Source organism: Necator americanus, chromosome III (genome assembly GCF_031761385.1).
Source record: "Necator americanus strain Aroian chromosome III, whole genome shotgun sequence".
Lineage (NCBI taxonomy): Eukaryota > Metazoa > Nematoda > Chromadorea > Rhabditida > Ancylostomatidae > Necator > Necator americanus.
The window spans coordinates 40,465,722-40,479,672 of record NC_087373.1 but is presented as its reverse complement, the minus strand read 5'-3'; the positions used below and the strand labels follow the sequence as shown (position 1 = coordinate 40,479,672).

Below are 13,951 nucleotides of genomic sequence, written 5' to 3'. Positions count from 1 at the left end.
CTGTACTATTTGAGTGAGATGACCTGCAACGTGATCGAGCGCATCATCAATCAATCAATAAATCAATGGATGAGCGGCATATAACGTGGCATGAGCTTTGATAAGATTAATCTTGAGTTGACAAGCAAGAAATCGCCGGGAAATATCAGGAAAATGAGAGACAACATAAGATTAATGGAAACCAATCAATAACGAAAATAATCATAGTCTTAGTTGAAAAATATACGAAACATCATAGATTAACCCGTGCCGGTTTCACCGTTGTTGAACATTCGTGATGAAATAAACAACGAGAGTAAAAATGAAAGTATGATTACAGCAAAATCACTTTGACCTACAATGTAAAACGAATCATTCACTGATCGCACGGGATAGATCAAAATATGATTTGCAAGCTACTAACATCAAATCGATAACAAGAAGATCTTGGACTAATGGATGAACGCTAAGCTATATGTTGCCCATTAAGCATCGGTGTATTCCTGAAAATAAACGAATACATGAAAGTTATGAACGAAGCTATGCAAGAAATACCTAAAAATTGTTCTAAGCGGTCAATATCGATTCGATCGATCGATACAGACAAGCCACTACTGATCACCGAAGTAACATTCAAAACATTCAAAAAAGATGTCGACACCTCCTCAGAGGCAGTACATCATGAAATTGACGATGTTGAAATCTTCCCACGAAAAGATACGGTTAGGGGGTGTGTAGATCACGAATATGCAGTTGTCAGTTGTCCGGCGTGGAGGACCGGTCTCGTTGATCGAATTTTCCTACGAGGCATCCAAGAACGTGTCACACACGCGAGTGCAGGTGTAAGCGTCGCGTTAGCCACCGGTCAGATAACCAGAGTACCGCTTATGCTGTCTCTCTGGCGTTTATACTCGTGGCCTACACTCTATCTTTTCGTTCAAAGGTCTCAATGTCGCCAGTTTTGTTGAATGCTTTAGCGTGTCTCTAGTGCATGTAGTGAAATCGATCGATAATGCAAGAAAGCGTGTTCATGAAGTAGAATAGGTGTTTCTTGAATGGTTAGATTAAAGCCACACAAAGACCAGAACTCATCCCAAGGAAATCAATCATCTAAGCATTCCATTCATGGAAAAGAGGCCTTGGCCGTCCAGATGACAACACGACCTATTAACAAAAAATCAACGATGCTTACCGTATCCCGTCAGTGCAATCGCATTGTGTTTTGAGCGGTGTTCGTTCGCTTGCAGCACCGTAACCGTTATTATTTACAAGTTCATCAGCACACTGCTAAAGAAATGTATTAAACACGACAAACAGTTCTAAATTTAAAAAAAAAATTGAGAAAAATGATAGTATGCGGATAGTTGGTCATTTCCTCGAAAACACAGAAAGAAAAAGAAAACATGCAATTTCTGTGATTAACGAAAAGAAGTTAGAAAAATCACAACCAGCCATGCAATCACTCATGCTCTTGGTGGGTACAAGAAATCGGTCTAGGACTTGTTCTACTAGTTGTAACGGTATTTACAGTATCACAAATACATACGCACCGGCACGCTTAACATCAATTTTGCTGTCGAATCGCCGCTACCCTTTTTCGATCGTTGACTGTATGGTGACAATGACGATCCGTTGTTGTTATCCATCGAAATGGCTACCTGAAATGGGTTACAATACCATGCAACGCTGATCCGAGTACAATGCTCCAGCGAGCGAGCAGAATTTCATGCTTCGAAGCGTTAGACAGCATCACTTCTATAATACATTACACCAAGTTTACAGTAATTTTGAGTTAAACTACTCTCTAATAACGTGTCAGGAAGATAAAGATGCGAAAGAACGACTATGAGATGGGGAAAATAGAGCGCGAAAACTATAAACCTTAAACGCTCAATTCAGGAACACGCGTGATACTCGCGCCCCTACTATAAATTCTCAGTATCCAGTTCTCTTGTTGTGAAAGACTTTCCTTGCATCCAGAGAAAACACACACACAAAGAATGCTTATTGATCCCCGACGCGTGATCGAATCGTTCTGCTATAGTTTTATGGAAGATATGTCAACTATACATGTCGTCAACATGTCGGCACATACACAGACACCACAAAAATCGATCTTATCGATCCAGCGACTCACCCCAGGAGTTTGACCGTTTCGTGCTTGATAGTGCGACGCTATAGAGCGTGAACCTCGCCGTAATTCATGCTGACTTGTGTGTTGTAGTCGATATCGATCATAGAAAGTTTTCAGGACTGTATTTACCTGGAAAAAGTTATCGTAAGTAAAATAGGATCACAATTGACCCTCGGTACCTACCTCTTTATTGGTGAAACAATAAATGATCGTAATCATAAGACCTTGGTACATATATGTAAAAGAGGCGAGATACGTCCATATAGCAAAAATCTGCAAAGCGATCAATAAAATCAATAGTTCACGGTGGTTAACTTCGATTTGAAATCACCGTTATGTTATCTCGTGTTGGAGCGAACGGTATCGTTTGCATAATATTAGGTATACCAAGCAGTGGAATGAGCATTAAGGCAGCTTTAACGCTTTTCCTGAAAAATGGAAAATTTTTGGGGTTTTCACATAAACATCAAATTAATAACAAACTGTATGTGGACTTTAAAAAAGTGAATAAACAACAGATAAATAGTAGTCTTAGCACTCACTTCATTTTGTCAAGTTCACTTGTACTGTGACTTTCTCGAACTTTCGACCATAATACTCGAATTACGTTGCAAATGAAGAATAAATTTACCTGGAAAATAATTACTTCATAAAGTCATTGATATTTGATTAGTCTAACGTTCACTAATTATTTACACAGTTTACTAATTAAGGACTAATTATTTTAACAGCGTTGGTAATGACAAAATGGCATCGAAATCATGGGTAGAACAGGGATCGTTCATAGTGTCACGGATTCCATGCGACTCTTCTCACAACATCTGAAGAGCGAGTGCCGCGGACGCGACGAAGGTCCCACAGCTTTCCTCCGTTTCGCTCGCTTTTCGCTCCGCCCATTTTTGCTGCTATAAAAGGAGCCGTTCCGTGTTTCGAAATTCATTCTAACAACCTGACAAGCGACAGCCGGAACGGATTCGAGGAGCGGATGCGATCGATATCGAAAATCAGCGCCACTTTCGAGCAATAACATCTGCCAAACGGAGGAGGAGGAGCTGGCACGAGTAAGAGGTAACCGGCGTCCCTGAGGCCGTCCGGCGGAGTGGAGCGCAGGCTCCCGCGTCCAGGACTTCGCTGATACATCCGGAGATTTGCACTTGCCGGGCCCGTAGTGAGTGGCTGGTTAGGTCACGGCCCTTCTAGTATTGTAGTTGTGTATATATGCGTAGAGTGGGATGAAGACTGAGTACTTATTGCAGTGGAGTTCCCGGAAACACAAGAGGGTGACCAGGCAAACCGCACGTATGCGCTGCGCATACGTACGTGTATTGCCAAGGGCTCGAACACCCAGCCCGCAGTGCCCGCAGAGTGGCGGCCAGCGGTACCGCACAAGTGCCAGAGCCTAGTGTAAGCCCGGCATGGGGCCAGAGCAAGGGTAAAGTGCAGGGAAGTACGGCGGTAGCCCTAGGGCCTCCCAAGGTAGTGCCCAGCGCGGCAGGGAGTGAATCATCGAGGCCGGAAGCAAGCGTAGTGGCTACCATGACCACGTGCGGATGTACTCCAGCCCCAATTGTCCGCACACATCGCATTTCCCGGGGTGTTAGGGTCCTGATGCCAGTTTCTCGCGGGACCCACACATCAATGTGTCTGCGAAATTGGACCTGGGAAGGGGAATTTTCGCATTAGAAAGATTGTGTATTGTGGTTAGGGGCGTAAAATCATTTAAAGGGAAGGCCAAAAACATCTGTTCGACTCAGTGAAATTTTTCTTCGAGGCGATCCTTAATGCCTACCGGGCCCACATTGGTTCTCTAAAGCTGCGACTAAACTGAAATTTTAGGGGTCATTCATCATTAAATTTCTCAAGTTATATAACTTGTAATTTTATTTCAAAAAAGTTTATTTAAAGAAAACTACAACGATTTAAACTGATCAAGCACATGTGACCACTCACCACTAATTCTGCCATTCTTGGCCCGTCAAGTATCCAGAATTCCGGCTCCAGATAATACGAGCCTAGACATCGTTCCACCTAGAAATAATAAACATGGCCAGTAACAGATCGGAATCATTCGGAAGATCCGCATTAACAAACCTTGAAGTCTTTTTTAATCAACACAACGAACAACCATATTAATGTATGAATTCCGGGAATCCCTGAACAAACACAACAATCACAGCTATCGTCGCTGTAGAAAAAAATACTGGATCACAAAATCCTTACCGTATCCAGCTATCAAATATGGTGTTAGTCGTGGTTCCGAGTTAAAGACTGTGAGCACCAATTGATTATGCAAATAGAAACCCTCTAAGAACATCCATCCGAATGCTACCGTTTTGAAATACTCCAATAGATAATACATTGCTTCACAGACGAATGGCTGAAGAGGAGGAGGTAAATCTTAATTGAATAACCAACATGCTACTGGACGATTAAGCAGAACAAACCATAGTGTTGATGGTTTTCCCATCAGATGGACTTTGATGTGGACCATGATTTCCAGTGAATATTAGATCAATATAGAGAACAAGGCGAATGATGACCACCATTAAAATTGCAATCATTAAATGTAAATGTAGCATATTGCGGAAGACCCGCAACCGTCTGCAAAACAATTACTGACTCTATGAAAGGATTTCTGGAAGAACAAGCGAGACTTACCGGAAGTACGAGAATATAGCAATTGACACGATAAGGCTCACCAATGATAAGCCTAAGCCAACAAACTCGAGTTTTCGTGCGTTCTTCGCCACTTCCTGGGCGATCTGCAAACGAATCGATACGCATCAAATTTATAGTAAGAGTGTTGGGCTATGGCTTGACCTATGACCTATAAATGAGCAACGCTGACTTCATCGTATGCGCCAGTTCATATGTTTTAACATTTCGTGCCTAACTTCTTCCGGGAACTGTCCGTACGATGAGGTCAGGAGACGTCATAGCGACAAGCCACGCGGGAAACAAGGAAAACATGAAGAGCAATCGCCACGCAAGCCGTTCCATTCCAGCCCCAGATTATGCAAGGAAGCTTTCATTGCACATGCGGAAATTGATCGTTGCTGATCAGAAAGCTGGGCGGTCTTAGAGCGTTTAGTGTGAAAAGCGATCATGACAGAAAGAGTGTTAAAAAGTGATGCTTAAAATAGTTCTTAAAAAATGGGAGAAGCAAAAAGTACCCAGAAAATGGATTCAAAATTAAGTAAATGTTAAAGTAGAAGGTGAAAAGTGGAGTAGGAGATTGAGCGTAGAAGTTTAGCTTTATTGAAGGACAGCAGTACGGCTGACATTAGTAATTACTATATTTTTTTCCTTTTTTTTCTGGAAAGCCCTTTGATTGGTGGTCCAGTGGTCCGTAATTGCAAGTGCTGCCATTGGTCAGCACGGTGCCATGCTGCTGTCATCCAATAATCTATACACCGATTACCCTCAATTTCAGGAAAAATTGACTGGTGTTAGGAAATGATAAATGTGACGCTTCCCACTGCCTTCTTGCCATGTAAAAGAAAATTGTGGGCAGGGCATAGAGTTGACGGTCAATGTTTTTCTTGTTCTTTGCATTCCTTAAAAGCATCCCACGAATCTGAGGTGGTACGGATTTCAGGTGGAGAGTTCCTATACGAGGTGGTGGATTATGGAGAGGAGGGCGATTCCGCCCATTTCTTCCTAATTGCCGGAAAAAACGGCCTGGAAGATGCGGCGCATGCACAAGGCTGGCACACTCCAGTCGAACTCGTTGTAAAAAATAGCGCGCCGGAACGCTAGAAGCCGTATCTTCCGGGCCGTGTTTTACGGCAATTAGGAAGACATGGACGGAATCGCCTTTCTCTCCATAATCTACGATCCCTTATACCCATACTCCACCTGGAATCCGTACCACCTCAGATTCGTGAGGTGATGCTTTTAAGGCGTTTTTTGCTTTAATTTTTTTGACTATTACTCAAACGAGGTTGGATAGGTGAATAATTCATGTGAACAAATCTTGATCGATAACCGATCAATGAGTTTGTGGAACTGCAAGAAGGCAGTGTGACAAGCGTTATGCCCGTAGTTTTCAACATTACACATGTGCTAGTGTCTGACCCCGAGCGATTCGTTGTTGAGATTATTCATTATGTAGATCACTTCATCCGTGTAGCACATAGTGAAATTCGTCCAACCGTGATCTCTGGCAAAATCGTTCTCGGTGCGTCCTTGCCAATTTCCAGTCCAATGACATTTCTTCGTGATATTTCCTAAAGCGGGCCACACATCTCTCACATGCACATTTGCATTCGTGCAAGGGTCTCAGCCCTTAACACGTCGTTACGGAAAAGCGTAACGTAAAAAAAGCTTTGATTGAGGGAAAATGAAATTAATGCGAACATTCGATCCACTGGCAGTCTCAAAAAATCAACAAGGAAAAAAAAACTTGAGGTTATACTAAGTCGATAACTCGTACTGGATAAATTTTTGGGGGAATTTGTGACTGATCATTTCTACTCATTTCACCATATGAACAATTATTGAAACAGTAGGTCGGGTGGTGAGTACTGTGGGATGCAATTAAAGAGCTAGAATTTACCACCATTTTTTTTTGGTAGCGGTGGATATTGCTTATTCTACTTTTTTAGTACAGGAGTTTTTGTATAGGAGTCACCACTCTCTCCTTTTTTTTCGAAAAATCTTCAGACTTTTACCATTACGGTTATATTTAAAGAACAACACGCATGTTTGCTTGGTTGATCCGAGAAACAGCAAAATCATTCGGGAAAAATGTAAAGTTACGCTCAAATATGAAACCCTGTTTATGCTAGAGCTTGAGGATGATGCGCGGACGGAAGTCGCTCACGTTTCCATCACTCGTCTAATTTGAGATAGAAACTTGAAACTGGAAGTTTGAGATAGATTTCTATTTGTATCACCAATTTTATAACAAATATTTAGTTCCATTTCCTAAGTTCTTTCTTTCTTTCTTTGTTTTTTCTCGAGCCTCACCGCAAACCCATCCATCGCACAAAAATTGTTTGTTGAATCAGATTGAATAGCGAAAGATTGTCTTCTCAGCGATTCAGTGGAGAAATTGAAGGGTTTGGCAGAGTTAGACCAACCTATCGTGGGAAAAAAGGTCAAACACATATTTTTTAAAAAGTCACATTAGAAACGTTGATTTGGAAATCGATCGATTGCTGGGCAAAATTCTAGTTCATTAGATGTGTTTGGAAGAAAAAAACTCTCATTTAATCACTCTATCACAACTAATAGACCTGATCTGTGAGCCATCAGATCCTCACATTCTTTAACGTTCAACATTGGTTACAGAGCTATGTACGAGAGACTGCCAGAGGGTTGTTAATAGCTGGAGTATAAACTCCCAGTGATATCTGACTTTCTCTACATTTGTGAACAGAAAATAAATTTCACGACACAGAAGGCTCTGTTACGTGTAAAGTTAATCGTTAACAGTGGACAAATGAACATAACATTGAGACGATACGAAAAGAGAGTGGAAAAACAGAGATGAATGGCTAGAACAAAAGAGAAGCGACATGCGCGAGCATTGTGTGAAAGCGACAAGCAGCGACATGCGATGAGTGCGATACGTGTGAACGATGATTTCGGCTGATCATTGCAGTGTTGACGAGTGACAATGTGTGCAGGTGAGTGAGGCGAACGCACAAAAGCGGGGGCGGCGGGGCGGACGTGTAGCAGTTGGCAGCCGCGCGGTGTGGTGCTTCACTTATAAGGACTAAACTGAGACGGATTCATTGAGGCGTACTTTCACGTTTTCGAAGTCCATCCTAAAGCAGACGGTGAAATTCGTCCATCCCCACGGATTCTCGTACACGCCTTCGTGCTTGCCAGCCCAACGACCAAATCGGTCGCACGTTTTTACTATCTGACCTGAAACCGCTATCGAGAAAACTCGTACAGACATTCGCGTGCGGAGTTCTGCCGCATTTCACATCCAAAAATCCAATTTCCAATTTCACATCCAAAAATCGTCACAGGTTCTTTGCATCTGAATGAATCGAATGGCAGAACACTACATGCGATCAACGACAAACTAATAGTGGGTTAGAAAAAGAAATCCCGAAAAAAAAATGGAAAAGGTTATTAATAAGTTTTTTTTGTTTCTGTTCCTCCCAAAAACCGCAATGTAGACATGCCAAGCAGAAAAAGAATAACCTTAATAAAAATAATCTCCCCGTAAGACATGTAGCTTCAGCTATTTTGTCCGGCAAATCAATACCAATCAATAACATTTCAAAAGCTACACGTCTTTTTTCAGCTATATCTTGCAGGACAACATTTAACACCTAACGATCTTAAACGGAATTACACAACTACGTATATGAGAACTTAACGGATTAAACAAAAAATTAATCAAACTAGAAGAATCGATATCCGCTAAGAGTGAAGTAACGTGAACCGACATTTACGAAGACATAGAACATGTGACAACTAAAAATAGAAACAGTTATTAACGATTTGGATGGATAATATAAAAAATGATATTGATGATCTATCATTTATTTATTTTTGTTGTCTTATTTACAGTAACTCACGTGACGGATCCAGTCCTTTAAGGGGTGGACATGGCAACACTATGCTAGTGTTTGCTGGGGTTGGTGGCCAACATAGTACTGTATCATAGGTGGCATTGCACCACAAACTGCCGTCAGCTAAAACGTTCGAATTTTACGCCTAACGTTTTTTTTCCAGCGGAATAAAATTGCAGGAAATATAATGCAAAAAGCAAAAAGATACTGACAAAAAAATACGAAAAAAAGAACGTACTGGGTTCGGGAACAGGTGGGATACCTTGATCCCGTAACATTTGAAAACAGACCTGAAATCAATCATGCTTTGACGCATTATCGGCTAGTCAACACACGTTTTCATATTCTATATTAATCTTTTTTAATTTTTTTTTCATTTTAAGTCATTTTATCCTTATATTATTTTTACTTCATTTTCACATTTCTGACAACTTTTTTTCGGGAGTGGTTATCTGTTGACACATGAAAATTAGCGCCACCATCCTAAGTGAAGAAGAAAAAACTACGCCAAAATGGCGAATGGATACGCTCCTTGTTTGAGAGACATTAAATTATGAAGAGTTAAGCAAAAATTTTGTGATCTACCGTCTCTACATCACATTCATTCAAATATCTCACAAATTAGAGGAAAAAAAATCCGGTAATTTATCATCTCTTTCTTCCAGACTACATATTTCCCAGGAAAGAAACCATAAACTATGTACAACAAAAGTGGTGAGGAACAATCCAAAAAGATTCTCTAAAACACATAAAAATATTTATGATATTGGAATATGTCATGTATAATTATATAAAAATATAGGAAAATAGTAGAAGCTATTCGCACCTATTTGCAAAACCTACAAAATCTTTTAAAAATCAAAAAATAACACGCACATCCATCGTTATAGCGACGTTCCCGTTAGGCAGCGTATAGTTCCATGGGACGCGTGGTGCGTCCATTGTGAGCCTAAAAAGAGAGAAAATTTGATACGGATTTTTACCAAAAAAATTTCTACATATTATAGGATCATAGGTAACTCAAAAATCAGAGATCAACAAGAGAATTTTTCTTGGCACGGAGACAAAGGTGAAATGAAATGTTTTGTCCTCAAAAACAACATATATAATAAAAACAACACCCTAACGTATGAGATGGGGGAACAAACACCGATTATGAATAGGTCAGAGTCCGGATTGAGATTTCAGGAGTGCACACAAGTGGTGAGGTGACGCAGAATCATAATGAAATGAATGAAATTTTAAAAAATTGAATAGATGAAACTTAAAAAAACGAATGAATAATATAGCGTGACCGTATTTGAATATCAAATGTGGTAAATCGACAGTTATTTTTAGTTCGAACTTGAACAACTGTGATAGGTTGGTTACCTGTAAAATTGTCAAAAAAGGAGAGCAGAGAACTTTTAGTAGAGAAAGTTCTTAAAATTCCCAAAATCTGTGCTCAAAATAAACGAAAAACAGCGAGGAGAACACTTTTACACGCTTGGTTTTGTTCATTAACAGAAAAAAAATGGAAAAAAATAAGTGTTTATTTCTGCGAGAACCATTTATTGCGATTAGTTTCCTGTGTGTTGTTAGCTCTTGGGGTTTATCCAAAGAAAAGAAAAAAATAAATAAATTGATAAATTCGTTATTTCCACCTCTATGTTTTTGAGTTAGCTTTTATACGCTTGGTTTTATACACTAACCAAAAAAAAGAAAAAAAAAAGAAATATATAGGGTGCTTATTTGCTTATTTCTGCGAGAACCACCTATTTCGATTAGTTTCCTGTTTGCTGTTAGCTCTCGGGAACTATCAAAAAAAATCGCTTCCTTGTTTTTCTCTAGAAAACTTTGGTGGCAATTTTAAGATCCGAGGCATAAAAAACGAGAAAGAAAAGACGAGAAGAGAAGAGAGAATAAAATTTGTACGAGGGGAAGAGAAAATCCCAGAATATCCATCAAAATGGCTTCAGCTGCAAGGTTTTTTGGGGCTTCTATGCGCATCGCTAACAATGTCAACATTCGCTTAACAAAGACACAAGAAGAATGGACGAAGTCCCTGCATGAAAACATAGCAACTCCAAAAAAAATTGCCGGATCAAATCCAAATAATTCGACTACTCATTTGAATTTTCGATCACGGTATATAAAGGGTACTGAATTTTTTCCCATTTCAGGGAAACAATCTCTTCAGCTCTTTCAACGTTGACGTTTAAAAAAAATTAAGGACTTCTGTAGAATTTATCTGCATTATAATGGAAAAATTAAAAAAAAATAATGTTTGCCGAAATAGCGAAAAAAGAGTAATAATATGTAGTAATAATGCTAATAAAAAATTGTTAGTAGTATGATAATTATAGTAATTAAAGTAGCAATGATAATTACGATGACAATAATAGCAATAATATTTCAATAAGAAGTTTAAAAAAAATGAAGGCAAGAAGACGGAGCAAATAACTGAAATTTGGTTCAATATGGGGAGAAAAGTTGCAATCTCTACGCCAAGATTCAAGGAAAGTGGAACATTCGCACTTCTGGAAGAAATCCGTGCGTTTTTCACATTGTTTTCTTAAAACAGGAGGAAAAAAGTGATGGCTAAGAGCGAGCGTGGATGAGATTCCGTTAAGCGATCCACTTACTCACACCAGGATTCCGCCTTCGGGATAAGAGCAAGAGTCAAGTCGAGACGAGTCCCGTGAGGTGAGCTGAGCTGATGACTAATAATCTTGTAATTAAGCAGAATCGTAGATATCTAATGAATATAAGCCTATGAATAGAGATTATTAGCGCCTCATAAAGTTACATTTCTTTAAAAATCAAAGCAAAAAGAGCGGAATCATATCCTCTAAATGAGGAAAATGTTATAATGACACGACTCTTGGAAATGTATGGGAATTTCACCTGCTCAGTGCGTTGATGTGAGAATTTTTTCGTGCTAGGAATTAAAATATCATCTGTTTCTATGCACTTTCACAACATTTAATGGTAGATTTAACTGCAGTAAGTCAGGAAGAAGGGGACAAACGTAGATATATGGTGAAGTTTTTTTTTATCCAAGGCGACTTGGAAAGTTCTCAAAGGAAATTGCATAGCAGTCCTCTTCAATGAAAAACAAAGCTCTGGATGTGAAAAAGAAGATTGATATCCAATGCGAAAAGTGGTCAAGTATAATGGTGAAATTTTCACAGAACTGCAGAAAATTTCAAACGAATCCTTATAGATGATCCAGAGAAAATCCAATATGTCTGTGATGTTCATGACAACAGACAAGAATGGCAGCTTATCACAATTTTGTCTACTCGTGTAAATATAGGGTATTTCAGAAGGACTCTCTCAGAATAAATTGGTTGAAATCAGTCAGTGCAAAAAAAGTGAGAAGTGAGACTTTCCGGAATACTTTCTAATGGAATCGGAAAAAATTCGGAATAAATTTATCAAAGGGAAGAATTTTATTCAGATTCGAACAAAAAGAAACTAAGAAAAGAAGGAATTAATGTGGGGAGCCACTTTGCATGTCCAAAGAAAGTCCTGACAACTCTTTATATGTAGAATTTAAAAATCCTGCCAATGTTCGCGGTTTAAGTTGTACATGAGGGGAATGCTTTGAAAATATTCCCAGGTGAAAATGACACAAAGTACACCCCTTGGAAAATTATTTTTAAAATGAGAAGAAATATGTAGTACTTATGTACCTGAACCTAGAAATATTTGTTTTAAAAAACTAGAGATTACGTAATGTAAATAGAGAAAAAGTCTCGAACAGATCTTCTCCGAAACACTCCTGCTTCCGAATCTGATCATTGAAAAATGTTTGGGAAGCCAGAACCCTCTGAAAAGACATTACGGGGTGAAACTCTCGTACGTTACTTCAGCAGGAGTGGTGATCAAAGAAAATATCCCATTGCCTGATGTTAGGAAATATGGTAAAAAAGACAAATTTAAAATTGGCATGTTTAGGCGCCTTATGAAAATAGTAATTTAAAGCACATATGTATCTAAAACTAAAAATTTTCGTCGAAGGCGATGTCGTTTCAGATATGTACGTATCTTAGCCATAAATAACTGACATAAATAATAAAAAGTTTGACTTCCAAAATGCGGAAAAAAAGAAAAACAAAGATGGTTCAAAGACTAATCAGGGTTTACTGTAAAGCCTAACTAGACAGCTCAGCAATGTGGCAATTAATTACAAACAGAAGAGATCCCTGGGGATCAGCTTCTGCGCGGGAGAAAAGTTGTTTCTGATAGAGAAATAACGATTTGAAGTTGGAAATCTGATAGGGTGAAAGGACTGAAAATAATTATAAAAAAATATAAAAATAAAAAAAAATGGAAAAAAAACCGTGAAAATTCGCTGTATTCGAAAATTCGAGTTGTATCGGACTAGTACAAAAAGATATTTAATCAACCATTTTGAGTCATTCATTCAAATCATTTAGCTTTACCGTTTTTTGCCAAATATTTTTCTGCTCTGAGAAGGAAATTTGTGGAAAAGCACAAAGTATAACAGAACAAAAATTTTCACCCAAGGAAAAAAGAGTTACACTAGCAAATTCGTTAAAAAATGAAATTAAAAATAAAAAATGAAAAGTTAAAAAAAATTAGCGAAGTCGCTGAAAAATGTTTTCGAAAAAAAAAATTCCTAAAACTAAAAACAACTGTAAAATTACAGTTTGTAAGGCGGAAAATAGAGTTACTCATATATTCGAATAAAAAGTTAGTTAAAATTGAAATAGTAATGAATAATAGAAAAATATCTGCAAGTTTCTATTAAAGCACAGGGGATTCTTAAGAATTTCCAACATTCCGGATTTTCTGCGAGCGTCTCCACGTACCATAAATACAATAAAATAAGCGTGTGAATTAGTTAATGTGCATTACGAATAACCCCGAGTGTTCTGCGTTTTTGCTTCATCGAATCTTCCCCACAACTCTTTCGGGAAGAATTGAGTTACGCCGCCATACACAATGATTGCTTTTCGCTATGCCATAGCGACGAAAAGCAGCAACTAACAAATAAACAATTAAGCGTTCTCATTCGCAAAGCATTTCGGATTTCGTCAAGAAATCCAGAGTGGAAGTGGCTGGCCAAAGAGGATTCTGAGAAGAAAATATAGGAGCAATAGCAAAGTATGATAGTTTTGTGGAAGAGCCCGACGCAATCACACAAGTCCGTAAATAGATCCGTAAATACCTCCGATACAAGAAAAAGGCCTCGGTTGACACTATGATAACAATAGGCGCTTAATTGCTGTGGTTCTGTTTGAGAATGTCGGAGATGATTGTGATGCATGTTTGCTTTTGCATGTAGAAAACA

The 13,951-nt window shown here is 38.9% G+C and overlaps 1 protein-coding gene across 3 annotated transcripts; it reads right to left on the bottom strand.

The window, feature by feature from the left end:
- Positions 1 to 445: 445 nt before the first annotated feature.
- Positions 446 to 9,591, bottom strand: RB195_012455 (uncharacterized protein; the record flags this gene model as incomplete). Of its 3 annotated transcripts, none has more annotated exons than XM_064194307.1 (16): positions 446 to 482; positions 1,172 to 1,266; positions 1,530 to 1,637; positions 2,117 to 2,242; positions 2,297 to 2,386; positions 2,445 to 2,541; positions 2,656 to 2,744; positions 4,064 to 4,141; positions 4,205 to 4,266; positions 4,334 to 4,490; positions 4,558 to 4,714; positions 4,772 to 4,875; positions 7,866 to 7,990; positions 8,656 to 8,772; positions 8,888 to 8,939; positions 9,526 to 9,591. In XM_064194307.1, the coding sequence occupies 16 exons, from the start codon at positions 9,589 to 9,591 to the stop codon at positions 446 to 448; spliced, it is 1,560 nt and encodes a 519-aa protein (XP_064051889.1). The 3 variants fall into 3 exon arrangements, with proteins under 3 accessions (XP_064051889.1, XP_064051890.1, XP_013298531.2); XM_064194306.1 differs by lacking the exon at positions 7,866 to 7,990 and adding an exon at positions 6,191 to 6,342; XM_013443077.2 differs by lacking the exons at positions 7,866 to 7,990; positions 8,656 to 8,772; positions 8,888 to 8,939; positions 9,526 to 9,591 and adding an exon at positions 6,191 to 6,250.
- Positions 9,592 to 13,951: the final 4,360 nt, after the last annotated feature.